Consider the following 24,209-nt stretch of genomic DNA (forward strand, 5'->3'; position numbering starts at 1 on the left):
TAATTTTAATTTGTTAAAAAACAGGCTTGTTAAATTACTTGCTTTATGGTTCCTTTAAACATATCATTTGCATGATTATAAGTTATAATTAATAATAATTCATTAAATAATACACGCAGACATTGAATACCATGTACATCATGTACAATAACTTTTTTTTACCGAAAAAAATATTATTTAAAGGATTCTCTGTTTTGTTTTCAAATGCTAGTCAATAACTCATCTTTGAATTTTTGTCATTTCTACTCAAGATTATTTCCTAGAAGAAATTAAAAGAATAGAAGCAAAAAAACAAATAAAAAATAACATAAAAAAATAAAAACATTAGAAAGAAAGGAAAATATGTAAATTTAAAGACAGAAAAATCAACAATTGATATGAATTAACAAAGACTAAAACAACATTCTAATCTACATTTTCAAGAAAAGGTGAAATGTCAATTTGAGAAGAAACCTGAGTTACCTGTACAGGTAAATTTTAATGAAACATACAAGCTGAAAACTTCAACCCTGATTGATTTCAACAGATAACATGATTAGATAAAACATCAACCTATGTTTTATGACCCCAATAAATGGCCAACATTTCAAGATTGAATACCCCAACAAATGGCCACCATTCGATGGTGACCATACAAGAGGGTGGACATAACTAAGAGGAAGTCACAGGTTGTACTGTAATAAACATATATTTGGATTTCTGATTTTGGGCCCAGTTTTCAAGTTGGTCCAAATCGGGGTCCAAAATTAAACTGTGTTTGATTTCAACATAAATTGAATAAATATAGGGTTCTTTGAAATGCTTAATCTAAACCTGTATTTCTGTTCATTATTAATAAGATAATACCACACTGAGGTCCAAAGGGTCCTAAATTAAACTTTTATTTAATTTCATCAAACATTGAATTCTTTGGTTCTTTGATATGCTGATTCTAACAATGTTTGAGTGTTAAATCATATCTAATTTTAGAGAACTAAGTCATCACTGGTTGTTGTTATTATATTATTGATTATAATTTAAAAAATTGCATCATATCTTATTTTAGAAAAATTTTATCAAGTTTGAGTTACTTCCCTTTGCACAGAAAATATTATGGATAAAATTAACCTGTGTTTCATTTCAACATAAATTAAATATATATATAGGGTTCTTTCAAATGCTGAATCTAAACCTGTATTTAGATATTAGATTTTTGGGTCTAGTTTTCAAGTTGGTCCAAATCAGGATCCAAAATTAAACTTTGTTTGATTCAACAAAAATTGAATTTATGGGGTTCTTTGAAATGCTGAATCTAACCATGTATTGAGAGATTTTGAATTGTGGGCTCCTTTATCAAATTGGTCCACATTGAGGTCCAAAGGGTCCTAAATTAAACTTTTGTCTGATTTCATCAAAAATTGAATTCTTGGGTTTCTTGGATATGCTGATTCTAATATGTACTTAGATTTTGGATATTGGACCATAATAGATAAATGTCCAATTTCAAATATTTCAGTTCTTTGACCACATTCATTTTGTGTCACAAACCTATGCTGTGTCAATATTCAATCACAATCCAAATTCAGAGCTGTTTTAAGCTTAAATGTAGTGTCCATACTTGCTCAACTGTTCAGGGTTCGACCTCTGCAGGAAAATCCGGTTTGCTGTCATTCTAACAGCCTCTTGTTAACAATAAATGTGTAATGAACTGCCTTTGATATGCAGTATCTACTGCTTGCACAGTGATGTAACACTGTTTCTTTAACCTCGTTAGTTTCGTATATGCAAAGCAGTAAACAGGTAAAGGGGCCCTGTACAGGTAATTTGCTGGATAAAATTCCTCAACCATATATAAATCCCCTGTAATGTTTAACATAAATGCAAATCACCCCAAGCCGATTTGCGAGAGTACACATTGGATGGTCTTTCAAAGTAAATTAGCAGGCATTATTGTTTTTAAAATTCACCCCAAATGTAATCTATTGACAATGCTTAAAATCCAATCAATAATTAAGACCTTTTGGGATAGAGTGGTCATGATTTTACAACAATTACCTGTTTGACATTTTATGACCTCGAGGCATAAAATAGAACATGGGAAACTTCACCTGTGTACACATCGAGGGTTATTTTAAAGTAAAGCTCCATCATATAAACACGAAAGAAACTGTTCTAAAACTTTATTTTAATAACACAAAAGTGAATATGAAATAATAACGAAAATAATGATGCATTCAAGAAAAATATACTTACCAAATTGCCGTTTCCGGTCAAAAATCTTGTCAGTTTGAACTAAGCATATCTAGCCGGCAATTAATTTCTATGCAATTAACCGAAACGCCACTTGTAAGGCTATGCATATAACCGGATAATTTAACATAAGACGAATGAACAAGGAATTATTTGAATCTGGAATAATTTTGAATTCTGGAAAATTGATGAGAAATATATGATGAAAACTAACCCAACTAAATAGGATTAGCCATGCGTGCATGGCTAAGGTTAATTTTACTTTCACTATCATTTCAGTATGAACTAACTAACCCCCCTTAGCCATGCGTGCATGGCTAACACTATTTAGTTGGGTTAGTTTTCATCATACATTTCTAATCAATTTTCCAGAATTCAAAATTATTCCAGATTCAAATAATTCCTTGTTAATGGGAAATGGTTTTGTGCAGGAGAAAATTATGCAATTAACCAAATTATGCTATTAAGCGGGATGCGATTAAGTGGAGTCGACTGCATTAATTGATTTTGGCTTTTAACTAGCTTTCAATAACTGTGAGTACTCTCAAATCTTACTCTAGTGTTTTTTGACCTGTTGATACAATTTGTATTTATTTTCGTTATTTAATGTTTACTTGTTTTGTGTTATATCTCGTCTCACTATTTTTAATATATACCACCTTTGATAAATATTTAGTGTGTTGATAAATTTTTACTTCTGTTCTTGTACTATGAACAACAAATTTATATATTTTGTAAAAAATATTTCTGTACTCCATGTACTCCTTACAACAAAATTATTTTTATTTACCTGTGTACGTTATTTAATTTAACGGCATTTTGTCCAAGGTTAGAGTTGTCTTTCTGGTTTTGTTTTACATCTACCACCCTGCCTCCTTTTTTACTCCCCTTTTTAATTAATTTTGTATTTATATCATATATATCGTTCATAGTATGTTTAATTGTTTTTATACAACCGCAAAAATTTTGGAGTTGTATAATGCTATCACGTCGTCGTCAGTGTCGTCGTTGTCCGAAGACATTTGGTTTCCAGACAATTACTTTAATTACAAATGTGTAAGTGTATGGATCTCTCTGACATTGTAATACAATGTTCCATATCACAAAGGGAAGGCTGGGATTGAGTTTGGGGGTAATTGCCTCAAGCATGAAGGAATTAGGGGCAAAAAAGTAGCAAAAATAATAATTTTTCTAGTTTCCAGACAATAACTTGTGTTTAAGTGTATGGATCTCTCTAAAATTGTACTAAAAGGTTCCATACTACAAAGGGACGACTGGGATTACGTTTGGGGGTAATTGCTCCAAGGAGGTTCAAAAAGTTGGGGGGGGGGGGGGGGATTTTTGTTTCAAATTTTTTTAACATGTTTAAGGGGTTCATACTTTTTTTTTCTTCAAAATTTTTCAAATCTTCAATTGCACAGTATTGCCAAATAGATTTTTATGCCCCCACCATAGTGTGGCATTAAGTTTTACCCTTGTCTGTCTGTACGTATGTCCGTTTGTACGTCCCAAAGTTGGTTTCCGTTCTCTAACATTAGTTTGCCTCAACCAAATGTTATGAAACTTATACACAATGCTTATTACCACAAAATACAGATCAAGTTTGAATTTTGGTGGGGTCGCTTTAACCATTCACAAGTTATGCCCCTTTATAAATGGAAAACAATGCAAAATTTTTAGTTTCCGTTCTCTAACTTAAGTTGCCTCAACCAAATGTTATGAAACTTATACACAATGCTTTTTACCACAAAATACAGATCAAGTTGAATTTTGATGGCGTCACTTTAATCATTATTGAGTAATGCCCCTTTATAAATTGAAAAATTGCAAAGTTTTTAGTTTCCATTCTGTAACTTAAGTTTGTCCCAACCAAACATTATGAGACCTATACACAATACTTATTACCACAAAACTCAGATCAAGTACAAATTTGGGTAGTGTCACTTTTATGGTTCTTGAGTTATGTCCCTTTATAATGTTGTATGCAAGCGGGGGCATCATCTGTGTCCATGGGGACACATTCTCCATTTATTTAAGATCTTTGATCACATTTAAACCTTTATATTATGTCAAAAATATGATCATAAACCAAATTCAGACAGTATCAAGCTTGAATATTGTGTCAAAATTTGCCTCAGTCAGTAGGACATTCAACTTCATTTGGTGTATGGAATGAAGTAAAGGTACATATATATGTAGGACTCTGAACCGCGATGGTGCTCCGAACCGCGATGGTCATGCTGATGTGCGATGGTTTGACGCTGAAGTGCGATGGTGGCATTGTGACGCTATCTTGTTGATACCTACGCCGAAGTGCGATGGCAGTGACGCTGAAGTGGGATGGACTACATAAACTATATTTTCAATGCTTTTCATTTCGAAGTCAATTTGTTTGTTAGAAGCAGTTTTGGGGTTTTTAAGTTAATAAAGGGCTTATATAGATATAAGAAGATGTGGTATAAGTGCCAATGAGACAACTCTCCATCCAAGTCAAAATTTATAAAAGTAAACCATTATAGGTCAAAGTACGGTCTTCAACACGGAGCCTTGGCTCACACCGAACAGCAAGCTATAAAGGGCCCCAAAAATTACTAGTGTAAAACCATTCAAACGGGAAAACCAACGGTCTAATCTATATAAAAAACGAGAAACGAGAAACACTTATGAACCACATCAACAAACGACAACTACTGAACATCAGATTCCTGACTTAGGACAGGTGCAAACAATTGCAGCGGGTTTAAACGTTTTAATGGTACCAAACCTTCACTTTTATCTGAAACAATAGTGTAACATCCCAACATAGAAAGACACACTATAAAATATCAATTGAAATGGCTTAACTCAACCAAAAGACATATTAACACCAGTGAATATATACTGAACAAATAAATTTGATCTATGATACAATGTAAAAACAAAAAAAATAAACTTATACACCTTTAATACTTCGGGAAATGGAGTGTGATCGCGGGAGAGGGAAAAGTAAACCTTCTGTAGCGGATTTTTTTTGGAAATCTACGAGATTTTTTTCAAGCTACGTACGAAGGAGCGTGGCATTCTCTAAATACATACGGGTCCGCAGACTCTTCTAATATAACGGTAAACGAGGATCTCGTGAGAGGAACAAAGTACAGATAAATGTTATCTCAGAATTATGTCCACATGCAGAAAATCAAAGAGGACTATCGTTCATTTTGTATGCAACTGTAACAAATGACATATATAGACAATAATGAATGCTAATCTATATACCAACTATACTGCTCATAATAATTGCACATCTGTAGATTTTAAACTAGCTATCACGCGTCATATAGACCATCGCACATCAGCGAACGGACCATCACACTTCGGCGTAGACCATCACACTTCAGCGTGACCATCGCACTTCAGCGTCCCCATCGCACCCCCGAGTCCTACATATATATAGATCTCTGCTTGGCAGGGTTCATCTGAATAAGACCTATTTTTAAGCTTTCATGATTGTGTCTGTATTGCAGATACTTCAAGCTGCAGGTCAACCATTTTTATACGACCGCAAAAATTAAAATATTTTTGGTCGTATATTGGTATCACGTCGTTGTCGTCATCATCAGCGTCGTCCGAAGACAGATGGTTTCCGGATAATAACTTTAGTATAAGTAAATAGAAATCAATAAAATTTTAACACAAGGTTTATAACGACTAAATGAAGGTTTGGATTGATTTTGGGGGTTATGGTCCTAACTGTTTAGGAAATAGGCGCCAAAAAAGGAGCCCAAATAAGCATTTTTGTAGTTTCCAATGTTTGATTACCTCCCTTACACTGCTTGTAAATTATGTATTAAGAAATGATGATTGTCTTGAGGTAATTAGCTGTCAATTTATTTTAAGCAGTTACTATTGATTAATATTAATTTTAGCCATAACTATGTATGTCATTTTATATTTTAAATCTTTTGTGATGTATTTAAATGGGTAATTATGGTTGCAAACTCCATCAGAAATTTGAATTGAGATACTGACCATATCTTGAGGGAAAGAATTTTTTTTGGAATAAGGGAAAGAAAAGGGGGAGGTGAAAAAAAATTGGAGGGGGCGGGACAATTTTTCTCATTTCAGATTTTCAGAAATTAAAAGAAAATTTCTTCAAATATTTTTTTTGGGGGTTAATATGCAACAGCATGGTGTTATGCACAAAAGCAAAAAACCGTGGTAAATTTTTTTTTTGGGGGGGGGGGGGGGGGGGTCAATTCGCAACAGCATAGTGTATTGCACAAAATAAAAAATTGAATATAAATTCAAATCATATAACCAATTTGAAGTTCTTTGACTACAGTTATTCTATGTCAGAAACCTATTATGTGTCAAAAATTTAATTACAATCCAAATTCAGACCTGTATTAAGCGAGAATATTGTGTCCATTTTGGCCCCAACTTTTCAGGGTTGGACATCTGCTCAGCGAAGCAATTTATTGCCTTTGAAATTATTGAAAGATATACATGTCAGTCTTGCAGATTTTTCTGACCTTGACCTCATTTTTTGGGTTCATTGCTTTATGTTAAATTTTCTTGATTAGGTCTATTTCTTACATACTAAAAGCAATAAGTCAACTATAATCAGAGTATGGAATGATTGAAACGAGTATAAAGCCGCCTTGCATGATTCATCTGACCTTGACTTCATTTACATGGATCATAGATAAAGTTAATTTTATGTGAGACTGAAACGAGTATTTAAAAACATTTATCTTTTGACTTTCCAATATAAATTCAGTCATGATCTGTCACCAGTGTAGCATGATAACCATGAGTACTATTTATACATTTGTTGCCCATAATCCCCAAAATTGCTGTTATTCAAATGTATGGTTAAGCAATATAGTAAAAACATGATATATATTTCAGAGTCTGCTCAAGCTTCACATACATTCACTACTGCTACCGTAGCAGGTGCACCAAATGACATGACTTTTACCGCATCAGATGCACCAAATGTCACTACTGCTATCCCATTTGATCAAGATATAGGTAAGAAATATGAATGTTTGATACTGTAAAGTGCAAAAGTTTTTGCCAGCAGAAAACATACTAATACATCCACATGATGTGGTCTCTAGTGAATACCCTATCTTTTTATGCCCCTGCAACTTAAAGTTGGGGGGCATATTGTTTTACCCCTGTCCGTCCGTCCGTCCTCCCGTCTGTCCGTTCTGTACATCCGTCTGTCCGTCCCATTATGTGTATATAGTTATTCAGCCTAACTCCTCCTACAGTTTGAATCTTAGGAAGTTTTCACTTTGCTGGCTGTTTGTACATATATTGAAGGTGTACATGTGGGCAGGGTTTTGATTTTTATTCATATTTTCTCTTTTGGGAGATAGTTGAACTTTGTCATTTTTTGGAGTATTTACACTACAAAAGTCAAAAAGTCTGAAAAGACCAGTTTTTGTCTGAATTTGCATGAATTTTTACTCAACATTCTTAATTTGTCTGAATAATTTTTAAAAATTCTTGACATAGTATGAACTTGTCTAATAAGGTTCTTGATTTTTCTTGACAAGTGTCTTGACAGTATGAACATTGTCTTAAATTTTCTCGACTTTTCCTGTATCATCTGATAAGAGTCTGGATTAGTCTCGACCAATTCTTGACTGTCTTAAATTTGTCTCGATCTGTCTTGACATATTCTTGACATTCTTAATAATGTCTGAATATGTCTTGACACATTCTTGACAGTCTTAAATATGTCTTGACACTATCTCAACAGTATAAATTTCGCCTGAAATGTGAACAGACTTATTCTGCACTGTTTATGACATTCTATTGCTATTATATACTCCTTTTTATTATGGCTAAACTAAACTTTGAAGAATCAAGGATTAATTTGGTATAGTAAGATACCCTTTTGGTGCAACTAAGTTGGAATACCCTGAATAATCCCCCATGTAGTTTAATTTTGATTTATTTTTATTAAACATTTAAGTAATTGTTTTCACTTGGAATATAAGTCGAAGGTATTGACAAACAGCATTTAGATTTTTGCCGTTCGCAAAACTGCCAGTCAAATTTGCTTTACTAAAAATGGTGTCTTGTATCTCTTTTGGACCCCACAATTCATCTTTTGGGTTTGTGTGGCTAAAAAAAGAGGGGGGGGGGAGGGGCTTTCGTTTAGGTCAAAGAATTTGTTCCCATCTTATTCATTTTTTAGAACAACCCAAAAACATTTTTTATTCAAATTTAAGTGTTGAATTTTATAATTTTTTATCAAAAATATATATTTGTGATAACTCCTTCCTGAAAAGAAAAAAATGTTTAGATCTTTATTATGCATGTCTGTTTGAGAACCATTTCATAAGACCGATGATTTCTATAGAAATCATTGATGGGACCCATTATAAATACATTTTTTTTATTATTCCTGGAGTAGATAATAATTTTCTTTTAATCTTTGGGAATTATTCAATTTGTTTTTATGTGAAAATAATTAACTTCATAATTTTGATGAAGAAAATCCATTGTTTTCATCAAAATGATGATTTTCATTTTCATCTATCAACAAACTTTTTAAATTGTAGTGGCATGGTCGGTCAACTGATAAGGTACAGGTAAAGCAATAACTTCTATTTGACAGTTGCGTGTACTCTGGGGTGTGGAATACCTTAATTTTATGGGGAACATCCTGTCCATGTGTAATACTTAATATATTCCAACAGATGACATTACACAAATTTTTCTTCTGTTAAATGAATGATTTGTATATCATCATAATTTGCTATTTATATAAACCACATTTTGGTATAATAATTATTTACCATATCAACATTGAATATTATGAATGTAGAATGAAATATGTCTACAGTATGATTGGTTTGAATCATTTAATTTATAAGATTTAGGAATCGAAATTTGTAATTATTTAAAAACCCACATTGAAATTGTTTTATATCAACACACCCATATTTGAATTATTTTATACTTTAGATTTCATAGCCATATTTGCATTTGTAAAAATATTTATATACCCAAATTTTCAATTATTTTACATGCGCAACTTTTATTTTTGTTGTAAAGAAGTGTAACTTGAAACAACAGTATATCATATAAAGAGAAATAAAGATTAAAGTTATATCATGAATATTGGTCATGATTTGTAAAACTCAGAACTGTCAAGTAAATTTAAGACTAGATTCAAAATGTTCAGAATATGTCAAGCCATACTGAGAAAAAATAAGAATGTGGAGAATATGTCGAGAAATTTCAAGACAGTATTCAAATGTCAAGAATTTGTCAAGAAATTTTAAGACTATATTCAGAATGTCGAGAATATGTCGAGTAAATTTCATACAAATTTAATATAAATGAGAATTTGTCAAGAAAAATTAAGACACAAGTCATACTTTTGGAGAATGTCGAGTAAAAGTTCATGCAAATTAAGACAAAAACTGGTCTTTTCAGACTTTTAGACTTTTGTAGTGTTCCTTGCATAAGAGGAGCGTTTCCAGATAAATCCTCCTACAGTTTGAATACTAGTAAGTTTTCACTTTGCTGGCTGTTTGTACATATATTGAAGGTGTGCATGTGGTCAGGGTTTTGATTTTTGACGAGCCTGCGACTTTTGTCGCAGAAAGCTCGACATCGGGATAGTGATCTGGCCATGGCGGCGGCGTTAGCTAACTTATTAAAAGCTTTATATTTTAGAATCTAGAAGACCTGGATGCTTCATACTTTGTATATAGATGCCTTATGTTACGAAGTTTCCGTCTGTCATATGTCTATTGTCCTTGACCTCATTTTCATTGTTCAGTGACTACTTGAAAAAAAAGTCACCATTTTTTGTAATGTTAATTTCTTTCTTATTATGAGTAATAGGATAACTATATTTAGTATGTGTGTACCTTGCAAGGTCTTCATGCCCGTCAGACAATTTTCATTTGACCTCGACCTCATTTCATGGATCAGTGAACAAGTTTAAGTTTTCGTGGTCAAGTCCATATATCAGATACTATAAGCAGTAGGTCTACTATATTTGGTGTATGGAATGATTGTAAGGTGTATATGTCCAACTGGTAGGTGTCATCTGACCTTGACCTCATTTTCATGGTTCAGTGGTCAAAGTTAAATTTTTGAGTTTTGGTCTTTTTTCTAATACTATATGCAATAGGTCAACTATAAATGGTGTAAGGAAATATTTTATGATGTACATGTCAGTCTCACAGGTTTTATTTGACCTTGACCTCTTTTTCACGGTTCATTTATTGGTGTTTAGTTTTTATACGCCTGTTTACGGGGCATATTATGGTATACCGTTGACCGTCTGTCCGTCTGTCTGTCCGTCCGTCGTCAACATGTCGGACATTAACCCAAAAACGCTTTAACCAATTTGCATAAAACTTTGTTGAATTGATTATATCTATTGACGTGAGCTTCCTTTTGTTTTTTATAAATTTCAGATTTTTCGTTTCCGAGTTATGGGGTTTTATTCATTAAAAAAAGGGGGATTTTCCAGTTTTCAGACAATTACTCAAGAATGCTTTCACAAACATGCAAGAAATTTTGGTGAATTGTTTATATCTATTGACATGAGCTCCCTTTCGATTTTTATAAATTTTAGATTTTATGTTTCCGAGTTACAGGGTTTTATTCATTAAAAAAGGGGGGATTTTCCATTTTTTTTGGACAATAACTCAAAAAATGCTGTCAGCAATTCTCATGAAACTTTGTTGAATTGTTTATATCTATTGATGTAAGCTCCCTTTTGATTTTTATAAATTTCTAATATGACATTGAGAATTAATTGAACTTTATTTGTTTATAGTCTGACAACAGATTTACTAAGTATTGCGCAATGTATTGCACAACAGCAAGAAATCTTTAATAAATTCAATTCATATAACCAATTTCAACTTCTTTGACTACATTTATTCAGAAACCTATAATATGTCAAATATTTAATTACAATCCAAATTCAGACCTGTATCAAGCTTGAATATTGTGTCCTTTTTTGCCCCAACTGTTCAGGGTTGGACCTCTGCGGGCGAATCCAGCTGCGCTCAGCGAAGCAGTTTATTGTGTTTTGGTCTGTTTTTCTTCAACTATAAGCAATAGATCAACTATATTTGATGTATGGAAGGATTGTAAGGTGTATATGTCTGTCTGGCAGGTATCATCTGACCTAGACCTCATTTTCATGGTTCATTGGTCAATGTTAAGTTTTCATGGTTAAGTTTGTTTCTTAGATACTATAAGCTATAGGTGAACTATATTTAATAGATATATGAAGATGTGGTATGAGTGCCAATGAGACAACTCTCCATCCAAGTTACAATTTATAAAAGTAAACCATTATAGGTCAAGGTACGGCCTTCAACACGGAGCATTGGCTCACACCGAACAGCAAGCTATAAAGGGCCCCAAAAAATTACTAGTGTAAAACCATTCAAACGGAAAAACCAACGGTCTAATCTATATAAAAACAAGAAACGAGAAACACGTATGAACTACATAAACAGACGACAACTACTGTAATCAGATTCCTGACTTAGGACAGGTGCAAACATTTGCAGCGGGATTAAACGTTTTAATGGTACCAAACCTTCTCCATTTTCTGAAACAATAGTATAACATCACAACATAGAAAAACACACTATAAAATATCAATTGGAAGGCTTAACTCAATCAAAAAACGTAAATTAACACACAATGACTGAATAAATTTTACCTGTGACACCTGAATGCAAATACACAGTTAATAAAAAATTACAAGGGATAAATAATTAAAGTCAAAAGTAAATAAACAGGTTTAAACAAAGTTAAAGTATGATATCACTGTGAAATTTCAAACAATTTATAGAAAATCATCACTATTGAAGAAACCTGCGTCATATTATACACAGGTAAATGAAAATAATTTTGTTAAGTATACTTCTTCTTCTGTGTGTATAAAATCTTCCGTTTAGGAATACCAAGAAATTTATGCCTAAATTGATTGTTAGGTGTACATGTCTGTCTGGCATGGTTCATCTGACCTTGACCTCATTTTCATGGTTCATTGGTCAATGTTAAGTTGTCTTGTTTAAGACTGTTTCTTAGAAACAATAAGCAATAGGTCAACTATGTTTGGTTTATTGAATGATTGTAAGGTGTACATGTATTTCTCGTTTGGTTTATCTGACCTTGACCTCATTTTCTTGGATCATGTTAAGTTTATGTGTTACTTGTAGTAAAGCTTTGTATTTAGGATTATCAACATAAAATCAGTGGTTAGTAAAGAAGGCGAGACATTTCAGCGTCTGCACTCTTGTTATTGATATTTGCTCTTTTGGGAGATAGTTGAACTTTGTCATTTTTGGGATATAAGCGGTAAAATGTTATAGTTATTTTAAAATAACACTTTGCATCTGCGGGGGCATCAATTGTGTCTCCCAGACACAATAATATCTCAAAGAAAGTCCTACATTGAATTTGTTATAATACAGTTACTTCAGAGTGGAGTGCGGGGCATCACTTTGTCTAGTTCTTTTTTATAGTTATAGAAAAAATATTTCATGAAATAACCAGTAGTACAGAAAACTGTTAGGAAACATGGTCTCTTTAACTGTCATGACAACAACAGCTATTAAATGTTATATGATACAAGTTTTAACTTTCCAAAATATATGCTCCTACCCTACAATCTTGTTTGATTTTTATCTGCTTTGTTGAATTGAGTTGTTTCCCCTGAGCCTAATGTTATTGTGTTGACATAACACCTAACATTCATTTACCTTTTTTACTTTTATCCCTTGCTATCAATAAGATCTAATACATGTTAGCACTATGCATAGTAGTTGTGAAAATAATTTTCTTTGCTAATAAAGAAATTCATCATACAAACATTCTGTGTTTATTATTAAAGCTGTGCCGATTGCTGGATGTGTTATAGGAATTGCACTAGTTACATATGCAGGATATAATGTCCTAAAATGGATACTCAAAAGGAGAAGGCAACAAAGGGAGTAGAAGACAGAAGAAGAAAAAGACGATTTGCTATAGTGTGATAATTGTAGGTCTGGATAATTGATAGATAAGTTTAAGAAGAAGTGGTATGATTGCAAATGAGAAAGCTCTCCATCAGCTAAAGTTATTAACCATAGGTCACTGTACAGCCTTCAATAATAGATGCTGTGATGATTTAATGATTTCTTGGAATATCTGTGTCATAGATCATTATGGATTAAATCTTTGACTTCTTTTGATTGTCCTAATGGTATCTTCTTACTTTTCTTCAATTTGTTGAATATCTTGAGATTTTGAATTGTTGGTTTGACACCTAAAGGTCAAAATATAGTCTTCAACAATAGGTAAACATCCATACTATTCTATATGGCTCAATTTCACTTTGTTTCTGTCTTTGTATTTGACGTCCGTTAAACTTTTACAAAAATGTTCTCCTCTGAAACTACTGGGCCAAATTAATCAAACCAAACTTGGACACAGGCATCATAGGGGTATCTAGTTTATAAAAAAAATCAAATGAATCTTGCTATCAAACCAAGATGGCAGACATTGCTTAAAATAGAACAGATGGGGGAAGTGCAAGTTTTGTCTATTGCTTTGAAAACTGCTGTAATATGAGAAAATCTTACAGGGGCAGAAATGTGCAGAATGTTGAGCTTTACCTTTTATCCACATTACGTCTAAACTGTCAAAAGACTTTCTATTAGAGTTATTGTCCTTAAATTACCTTCTTTTTTTAGCTCACCTGACCAACAGGGCCTATTGAGCTTTTCTCATTACTCGTCGTCCTTTGTCCTCCCTAGTTGTTGTAGGGCCAAGTGAGCTTTTGTCATCACTTGGCGTCTGTTGTCCTTCTCCCTCGTGGTCTTCCATTGCCATTGTTCGTTAACCTGTACGTAAATCATCTCTTCTGAAACTACTTGGCCAATCGGAACTAAACTTGTCTACAATCATCATTGAAGTATCAAGTAAAAAAAAATGGATAACTTTCAACTGACCCATATTTTGGAAGCTCATCCCCGATGTTTCTATACCTACCAGGGTCATCAAATAACCTGTAATTTCGACATTTGACCTGTTTTCATCAGTATTTTTATGCCCTTAGACTAAGTATAAAATGTTATAGATTTCATACGTGATTTTCATTTAAAATACATGTACCTGCAAACTTCTTCATGGACAGGAAGTTCAACTAGCTTTGTTAACTCAAATTAAGTGACCCATTCAGGGCATGGCTTCACTTGACAGCTTTTGTAAAAGTTTCATTACTACTTCCAATGAAATGCTTACTTTATGTATGGCCCCGCAACAAAGTTATTATGGTCATATAGTTTTTTCCCTTGTCTGTCATTCTGTCATTCTCTCATTCAGACATTCCATCATTTCCTCATTCTGTCATTCCATCACTCCTTCATTCGGTCATTCTGTCATTCCGCACACATCATTATACGCTATTTTTTTCTAAAAGCCTTCAGATATTGGGCTGATTTTTTGTATGCGAGTTAACCATGATGAGTTACAGTCAAGTTTAAGTTTCGTTCTGCTCTGCTAATTTTTGTCGAAATTATGGGCTTTGGACTTTGATAAATTGTTGAAAATCACAGTTATAAGGACTTTTTTGTTCTAAACGCCTTCAGATATTGGGCTGATTTTTGGAATGTGAGCATGGTGAGTTAACCATGATGAGTTATAGATCAAGTTTAAGTTCCGTTTTGCTCTGCTAGTTTTTGACAAAATTACGGACTTTGGACTTTGATAAATTGTTGAAAATCACAGTTATACAGATTTTTTTAGTCCCCTATCGACGAAGTCGAAGGGGACTTTAGTTTTGCACTCTGTCCGTCTGTCTGTTTTTCCATCCGTCAGTCCGGCAAATCAGTTTTCCACACTTTTTTTCTTCGTGTCTGAAGATATTGATTTGATATTTTGTATATTGTTTTATCATGACAAGTTGCAGATCAAGTTCAAATTTTGTTCCAGTCTGATAATTTTGTGCAGAGTTATGATCCTTGGACTTTGAAAATTCAATCAAATATTTAGTTTTCTGCACTTTTTTTCATCATGCTTGAAGATATTGATTGGATATTTGTTATATTGTTTTATCATGACAAGTTACAGATCAATTTCAGATTTTGTTCAGGTCTGATAATGTTATGCAGAGTTATGGTTCATGAACTTAGAAAATTTAAACAAATAATCAGTTTTCCATACTTTTTTTTTTTCGTCAAGCTTGAAGATATTGATTGGATAATTGGTATATAGTTTTATCATGACAAGTAACAGACTAAGAAAAAAGTTTACTTCTGTCTGATGATTGTGTGCAGAGTTATGGTCCTTGGACTTAGAAAATTAACTTAAATAATGTTTTCACACTTTTTAACCGGATTTTCGATGAAAATATCGGTTATCGATTTGGGGATGTACGGCGGGCGGGTGGGCGGTTTTTGTCCGTGCATTTACTCATGAACCGTTCAACCAAAGCTTTAAAAATTTTAATATGTTGTTACTGACAACAAAATGGAGGTCAAGTTCAATAATGACGATTTTGACTTTTACCGTTCAAGAGTTATGGTTCTTGAAAGATTGAAAAATGGCGTTTCTAGTCGTGTCCGTGCATTTACTCATGAACTGTTCAACCAAAGCTTTCAATTTTAAATTTGTTGTTACTGATGACAAAATGGAGGTCAAGTTCAATAATGGCGATTTTCACTTTTCCTGTTCAGAAGTTATGGTTCTTGAAAGATTGAAAAATGGCGTTTCCAGTCATGTTGTTGCATTTACTCATGAACCATTCAACCAAAGCTTTTCAAATTTTTTAATGTTGTTACTGATGACAAAATGGAGGTCAAGTAGGATAATGATGATTTTCTCTTTTACCGTTCAGGAGTTACGGTTCTTGAAATATTGAAAAAATGGCGTTTCCAGTCATGTACTCATGAACTGTTCAACTAATGCTGATTAAATTTTAATATGTTGTTACTGATGACAAAATGGAGGTCAAGTTTGATATTCAAGATTTTCACTATTTCTGATCAGGAGTTATAGTTCTTGAAAGATTAAAAAATTGAGTTACGGTTCTTGAAAGATTGAAAAATTGTGTACCATAACTCGGAAACGTAAAATCTAAAATTTATAAAAAACAAAAGGGAGCTCACGTCAATAGATATAAACAATTCACCAAAGTTGTATGCAAATTGGTTGAAGCATTTTTGAGTTAATGTTCGACATGTTGACCACGGACGGACGGATGGACGGACAGACGGACAGACAACGGTTTACCATAATACGTCCCGTAAACGGGCGTATAAAAAGTTAAAATTAAGATAAAATAAGTTGCAGATCTATATAAGTATGTTACAAATGAAAGAAAAAATATTGGGAACTATCAACTATATATATAAAGTTTGATTTTGATTTATACACTAAGTGATAAGATAAAAGACACATCTGTTAATTGTCAATGCAATCACCCAATTATAATATGAGTGACAGATTTATTGGAAAACTATTGATTATATTTGATTATAATTTAAAAATAAATATAACATCATATCACTTTACATCATATCTAATTTTAGAGTCTATAGTTAAATCATATTTAATTTTAGATTTACATTATTGGTTCATGGAAATAAAGTTTGAGTTATTTCCATTTGAACAGAAATGGTTTAACTAAGAAGTATTTCATCAAAAAATGAATTCTTGGGGTTCTTTGATATGCTGATTCTAGTAATGTACTTATATTTTGGATATTGGACCATAATAGGTAAATGTTCAATTTTAAATTTTTCAGTTCTTTGACCACATTTATTTTGTGTCACAAACCCATTCTGTATCAAATATTCAATCACAATTTAAATTCAGAGCTGTTTTAAGCTTAAATGTTGTGTCTATACTTGCTCAACTGTTCAGGGTTTGACCTCTGCAGGAAAATCCGGTTTGCTGTCTCTCTGACAGCCTCTTGTTTTATCATGCTGGAAGATATTGACTTGATATTTGTAATATAGGTTACACCATGACAAGTTATAGATCAAGTTAGCATTTGGTTCCAGTACAATTAATTTTTAACCGGTAGGGGACTATGTATTGCCATGCAATACTCTCAGAATGCTTGTTTCTATACGCATTCATATATTGGCCTGACTGATCTTTTGGTATGTCAGTTAACCATGATGAGTAATAAAGATGATAATAATAATAATTATAATGATTAATTCTTTATTTAAAGAGGGTAAACACTGTAAGCAGGTATGTTACAGTAAACTAATCTTCCCTGAGGTCCTCACATACAAAATTACATTACAATCAAAAACAGATATTTTCACATAGTCGATTAGTTCAATGTTTATTGTTCAACAGGGACATGTAGTAAAAAAATACCAATACATTGTAGAAATATAGTTTCCATAACTGCAACAAGTGTGATACGAAATTTCTCAACTCGAGACAGTTAAATTTTAATACTTAAAGAGCGAGGCTTGCCGAGCTTTTTAAATTATTAAAATTTAACTGTTGAGAATGGAGAAATATCGTAATACACGAGTTATAGTGTTGGAATCTGTTTCTCTCATGTTTTTATCCTATTTGGGAGTTCTTGCTCTTTAATGACAATTATTTTACATTGTTTTGCATTTTTGCCCATTATCTTGAAAACTATAAAACATAGATAGAAACTATATATAACAAACGTGATCAGCAAAACAACATCTACAAAAAGTTATATTTGGCTAAAATTTTTAGCAGATTCTTTATATGAGTGATTGGTTTTAAATGACAACATATTTACCCTTTTGTGTTTTGGGAAAAGACTACAAAAATTAGAGAGGAGCTGTTTACAGAAACAATCATCAGCCATACAAAATTTTAAAAAGATAATTTTGTCATGATTTCAGATTCTATTCTAGTATAAATGTCAAATTTTGAAGATGCAATTAGACCTAGGTGAGCAACACATGCACTTAAGGTCCTGCAGTTTACTTTGTACAGAAGTAAATTTATGTTTATTTACATATATTTTATTAAAATACATCTATTGAATAGTAATTTGATAAGTAATAACTTGAACACATTACCTTGGATAAATCAAAAATATTTTGAGGTGACATGTATGTTATGTTGAATACTATATGCAAAGTAGTAAGGATTTAATGATGAATTCATTTCTTACTAATGTAAGGTTGTGAACAATGGAATGTATAAGAGATGTAAAGCAAAATTATGCAACATTCATGAAATATATGTTAGTTAATATGTACACTAATTAATTGTGTGATTATATTGTAGGGTCTTCAGTTCAGATAAAGATCAATATAATTGATGCTGACAAATTGATTTTGGTCATGGATGAACAGAAATCACATACGCATCAACATTTTTTATAGAGTTCTTGTTTGTTTTTTCAATTTATAGTTTGAAATATTTAAATATATTATGTTGTTCTTTATTTTTGATTATATATATATAACAAGTTTTGTAAAGGAAGTTTTTTATAATAATAATGTAACTTTAACGAAAGCATTTTGCTGAGATAATTGACCATATTTTAACCCTAACCCTTAAACAATGAGGAAAATGCCTTTTACCTGTATATTTAAAAGATGCTTTATTATGTGTTGACAATAGCAAGGTTTTTGCAAAGTTCCAAGATATTCCAGTTCCAGTTCCATTCCAGTTTGATCAATGATAAAGTATGATGCTTACCGTTTGTCTTTTATTTAGGAATGAAATTGAACTATTTTAATCATTAAAGGAGGAAATATGATAAGAGCCATTATTGGATCCCTGAAATGGCGAATTACGTATGCAAATCCTTTAAAATCATGTTAATTTATTGGTTATTTTAGTGCAGAAAGGTCACTGATGTCATAAACATAAATTGAAATGCGCATGAAATGTCATTTTATGCATAGTTTTTAGACAAAACTTCAAGGCCATACATAAAAAGACAGTTTACAGACATAACATTTTTGTAAAATACATCTCATAAAAATATCTTTATGGGGAAACTAATAACATCTCAAAATGCGGCTGCATTGGCAATTTTCCCTCACTTTTGAAGCTTTTGTAGAAATTTTATTGGTAAGACAAAATTCAAAACTTCACAAACTAACACAAAGAGGTTATTGTCTTTATATTATGAAGGATATTTTCAGAATTCAAGGGACCAAAAAGGAGGCTTAATCAGTCATTCTCCTTTATGAAATTTTAGCTTTGTCTGGTGGTATAAGTGATGATATATTTTTGACCTTATTAAAGATGTGCTTGTAAATAATTTATAAATTATATATTTTTAATGTGTTTAGTTGTATATTTAGTGTTTATATGCTGGGTAATGATTTTTGTTTTAACAGGGTTTTTACGTATTGATCTTGTATCTTTGCTTGTAAGATTAATAATTGACACTATTATTAAATAATCCTTATCTTATCTTATCTTCAAATAATATCAGTCAAAATTGTCTTTTAGGGGAAGGAAAAAGTAATCAAAACAAGAACTTTTACCCCTACCCAATATTTTGGAAAGTTTGAAGCAGCAACTTTATTTTTTGTTTGCATTTCGGCTTTACTGCATGTAATACTGCACTTATTTAATGTAATTAAAATGACTTTCCATCTTAAGTATCTAAAATTAAGAATGCTTTTTGTTTTGACTGTAATGGCTATGAAATTGTTATATTAAACGTTTTTAACTCAATGTTGAAAAGAAATAACTCAGAAATGTTTAATATTTTTTTGTCATGAAACAGCTTTGCTTCAAATCATTTCTATTATGTAAATAACATTTTCTTGTTTAGTTACAATAATTTGAAGAGTCAAATTTATCTTTTGAATAGTAAGGCTTCATAAAAATGAGACGAGAAATGCGGAATGTGTCAAAGAGACAACAACCCGACCAAAGAGCAAAAAAACAACTGAAGGCCACCCGGAGGCGTGTTTTCAGATGGCCCCTAAACAAAAATATGTATTAGTCTAGTGATAATGTGCTAAATTCCAAAACATATAAATGTACTAAAATTAAAAATCATTAAAGACTAACAAAGGCCAGAGGCTCCTGACTTGGACCAGGCGCAAAAATGCAGCGGGGTTAAACATGTTTTGTGAGATCTCAACCTCCCCCTGTACCTCAAGCCAATGTAGAAAAAACAAACACACACATTCATGTTTGATTGACATATCAGTGTATGGTCTAAATATCGTCAGATAGTAGCAAATTGTAGTCCAAAGTTGTTATAGATCTCTTTCAATGAAATACTGAGATTATTATCAAAAGCTAAATAATTTTCAATATTTTATAGGTATATTATGAAGCATGATTTTTATACGGGACGTATTATGGTATACCGTTGTCCGTCTGTCTGTCCGTCGTCAACATGTCGGACATTAACTCAAAAACGCTTTAACCAATTTGCATAAAACTTTGGTGAATTGTTTAAATTTATTGACGTGAGCTCCCTTTCATTTTTTATAAATTTTAGATTTTACGTTTCCGAGTTATGGGGTTTTATTCATTTAAAAAAAGGGGGATTTTCCAATTTTCGGACAATAACTCAAGAATGCTTTCACCAACTTGCAAGAAATTGTGGTGAATTGTTTATATCTATTGACATGAGCTCCCTTTCGATTTTTATAAATTTTAGATTTTACGTTTCCGAGTTACAGGGTTTTATTAAAAAATAAAGGGGGATTTTCCAGTTTTCAGACAAAAACTCAAAAATGCTTTCAGCAGTTCTTATGAAACTTTGGTGAATTGTTTATATCTATTGATATGAGCTCCCTTTAGAATTTTATAAATTTTCCATTTTACATTTCTGAGTTATGGGGTTTTATTCATTAAAAAGGGGGGGATTTTCCAGTTTTCGAACAATAACTCAAAAATGCTGTCAGCAATTCTCATGAAACTTTGGTGAATTATTTATATCTATTGATGTAAGCTCCCTTTTGATTTTGATAAATTTCTAATATGACATTGAGAATTAATTGAACTTTATTTGTTTATAGTCTGACAACAGATTTACTAAGTATTGCACAACAGCACAGTGTATTGCACAATAGCAAGAAATCTTCAATTGAATATAAATTCAATTCATATAACCAATTTCAACTTCTTTGACTACATTTATTCAGAAACCTGTAATATGTCAAATATTTAATTACAATCCAAATTCAGACCTGTATCAATCTTGAATATTGTGTCCATTTTTGCCCCAACTGTTCAGGGTTGGACCTCTGCAGGCGTATCCAACTGCGCTCAGCGAAGCAGTTTATTATTCTTTTGTCCCTTGAATTTATATGACAGTGATGTCTGTAATGTTGTCATGCAAATCAAGAATATTCCATTTAAACGTGTTATGGATGCATTTTCAAATTTGTTATTGTCAAGGGTCAAAGCAAATTGAGATTAATGATGAAGAAGTGTTATGAAATAAAGGATCACAAATGTAAAACAAATCTGGTGTTATTTATGGTTAGATTTGTTATTTTCTAGCCAAAAATGTAATATCAATAAGATAATATGTAAAGCTACTAGTACCTGGTTTCTCATTTTAAGATTATATCGACATGTTCAAATGAATTGTGTTGATTCTCATGTAAGCAGAAGACATTCCGCTGAATCTCTGAAAATAATGGTTGTTTCTTTTATTTAATAAAAAATGTTATGTCTTGAGATTTTTTGTCTTGCCTCTACAAAGTTCAAAAAGCTTTACTTTGGCATACACTCGGCTTCAACAAGATTAAAATTGACTACCAGTAGATCAGTTTAAGTGGAAACTATAGTGGAAGATAACCGATGTATGGTATGCAGTTTTATAACCATTGTTACATGTAGTTTCCATTGGGACTATTTGGCCCTTCAACCTTAGTTATTGACGCTTAGCATGGTTAACATGAAAAATTTTGTGAATAGATCAGTTTAATGGGAAATCACAAGTGGAAGGCCAGGGATATTTGGTATTCAGTTTTAATATAAGCATTGACTAATTTTTTTATCATGTACATACTTTGACCTGCCCCTCAATCGTGGCCTATTTTTTTTTAATTTTAAGATATGGGCAAAAGATACCAGAGGGACTTTTAAACTCATAGATCGAAAATATACTGACAACGCCATGGCTAAAAAAAAGACAAACAGAGAAACAAAAGTACATAAGACACAACATAGAAAACTAAAGACTAAGCAACACGAACCCCACCAAAAACTAGGGGTGATCTCAGGTGCTCCGGAAGGGTAAGCAGATCCTGCTCCATATGTGGAACCCGTCGCGTTTCTCATGTTATTAAAAAAAACGGTGAATAAGTCGGTAGGTCATATTCGTGGAAAGAGAACTGTAGTTCCGACAAAAGGAATATATCCGATATCATCTGTGAAACGGATGTTCTATAACTCTGATGTCGTCCGAAAAATATACGATGGGATGATTTCAACTTAACCACTTGGAACTCTTGGTTTAATAGCTTTCTTGTGAGCAGCAACTCTCTGTCGTGGAAATCATGATAGGAAATGCAAGCCTGGGAGTATCAATCGGGAGATATATACTTCGTATGCAGGCGCTGCTGGAATGTTGCTACAGAGAAATGGAAAGTTCACAATTGGGAAGCTGAAATCATCTCTTTTATCGTAAATTTTTGTTTTCAACCAACCCTCATTGTCAATTTAAAGATTGAAGGATATGAGACAGACTTAACTGTATCTGTTGTATCCTTTATCTCTAGTTCGATGGGATACTAGTTCAACAAAGTCACCTATTTTGAATTATTTAGTGAGAGAACATCATCTATACAGTGGAAAGTAAATTTAAAGGATATTGCTAACTTCTTTTCTATCTTCCCAAGAAGTTCTTGTATGAAGTCAGTCTATAAGAATAAAGGAACAAGTCGGCAAGAAGAGGGGCACAGTTGGTTCCCATGGGAATGCTGATTGTTTGTTGAAAAACACGTCCTCCAAACGTAACAAATATGTTGTCAATCAAGAAATCAAGCATCTTGATAATGTCTAAAGTTTTTAATTATATCAGATTATGATAAGATGAACCACTAATGTATGGGGTGTGCCATTTTTAAAGGAGGTTCTGATAATCAACATTGTTTTTTTAATTGTACAAAGAATCATGAGTACCAATAGCCTTTAACCCAAGACATAATTTCAAATTTTTATGCCCCCGCCGTAGCGGAGGGGGCATTAAGTTTTACCCTTGTCCGTCCGTACGTACGTACGTACGTCCCAAAATTGGTTTCCGTTCTCTAACTTTAGTTTGCCTCAACCAAATGTTATGAAACTTTTACACAATGCTGATTACCATAAAACACAGATCAAGTTTGAATTTTGGTGGCGTCACTTTTACCGTTCTAGAGTTATGCCCCTTTACAAATGGAAAAAATTGCTGAATTTTTCGTTTCTGTTCTCTAATTTTAGTTTGCCTCAAACAAATGCTATGAAACTTATACACAATGCTTATTACCACAAAACATAGATCAAGTTTGAATTTTGGTGGCGTTACTTTTATCGTTCTAGAGTAATACACCTTAAGAAATGGAAAAATTGCATATTTTTTATTTTCTTCTAAATATTTAGTTATTTTTAAAATTGGAGTTATCTTCCTTTGTCCATGATTATAGTTGAATCAACTACAATCAATGCTTTATACAATGCAATGTTTAATTTTGACTTCCACTGATAAAACACAGATCAAGTTGAATTTGGGTATTGTCACTTTAACCATTATTGAGTTATGCCCCTTTATAAATCGAAAGATTGCAAAATTTTTAGTTTCCATTCTGTAACTTAAGTTTGCCCCAACCAAACATAATGAAACCTATACACAATATTCATTACCACAAAACTAAGATCAAGTACAAATTTTTTGTTTCCATTTTCCAACTTTAGTTTGCCTCAACCAAATGTTATGAAACTTATACACAATGCTTATTACTACATAATACAGATTAAGTACGAAATTTGGTGGCAACACTTTTACCATTCTTGAGTTATGTTCCTTTATAAAC

At 32.3% G+C, this 24,209-nt stretch overlaps 1 protein-coding gene and 1 long non-coding RNA gene across 4 annotated transcripts in view; one reads left to right on the plus strand and one right to left on the minus strand.

Annotated features, from left to right (window-relative positions):
- LOC127699863 (uncharacterized) overlaps positions 1–21,873 on the plus strand; it is a 43,232-nt gene extending 21,359 nt beyond the window's left edge. The window contains exons 3-5 of one of the 3 annotated variants that reach the window (XR_007981260.1): positions 7,120–7,242; positions 13,109–13,259; positions 18,493–21,873. Coding sequence is in view for 1 of the 3 variants with exons in the window: in XM_052203275.1 (XP_052059235.1) it covers positions 7,120–7,242; positions 18,493–18,590 (221 nt within the window). In the remaining 2 variants the exon portion in view is untranslated. The remainder of the gene's footprint in view (positions 1–7,119; positions 7,243–13,108; positions 13,260–18,492) is intronic. The other 2 variants (XR_007981251.1, XM_052203275.1) reach the window with 2 other exon arrangements.
- Positions 1–24,209, minus strand: part of LOC127699971 (uncharacterized) — a 200,884-nt gene that overhangs the window by 92,121 nt on the left and 84,554 nt on the right. The window lies entirely within an intron of this gene.

The sequence above is a fragment of the Mytilus californianus genome, unplaced genomic scaffold (genome assembly GCF_021869535.1).
Source record: "Mytilus californianus isolate M0D057914Y unplaced genomic scaffold, xbMytCali1.0.p SCAF_1, whole genome shotgun sequence".
In the NCBI taxonomy this organism is placed as follows: domain Eukaryota; kingdom Metazoa; phylum Mollusca; class Bivalvia; order Mytilida; family Mytilidae; genus Mytilus; species Mytilus californianus.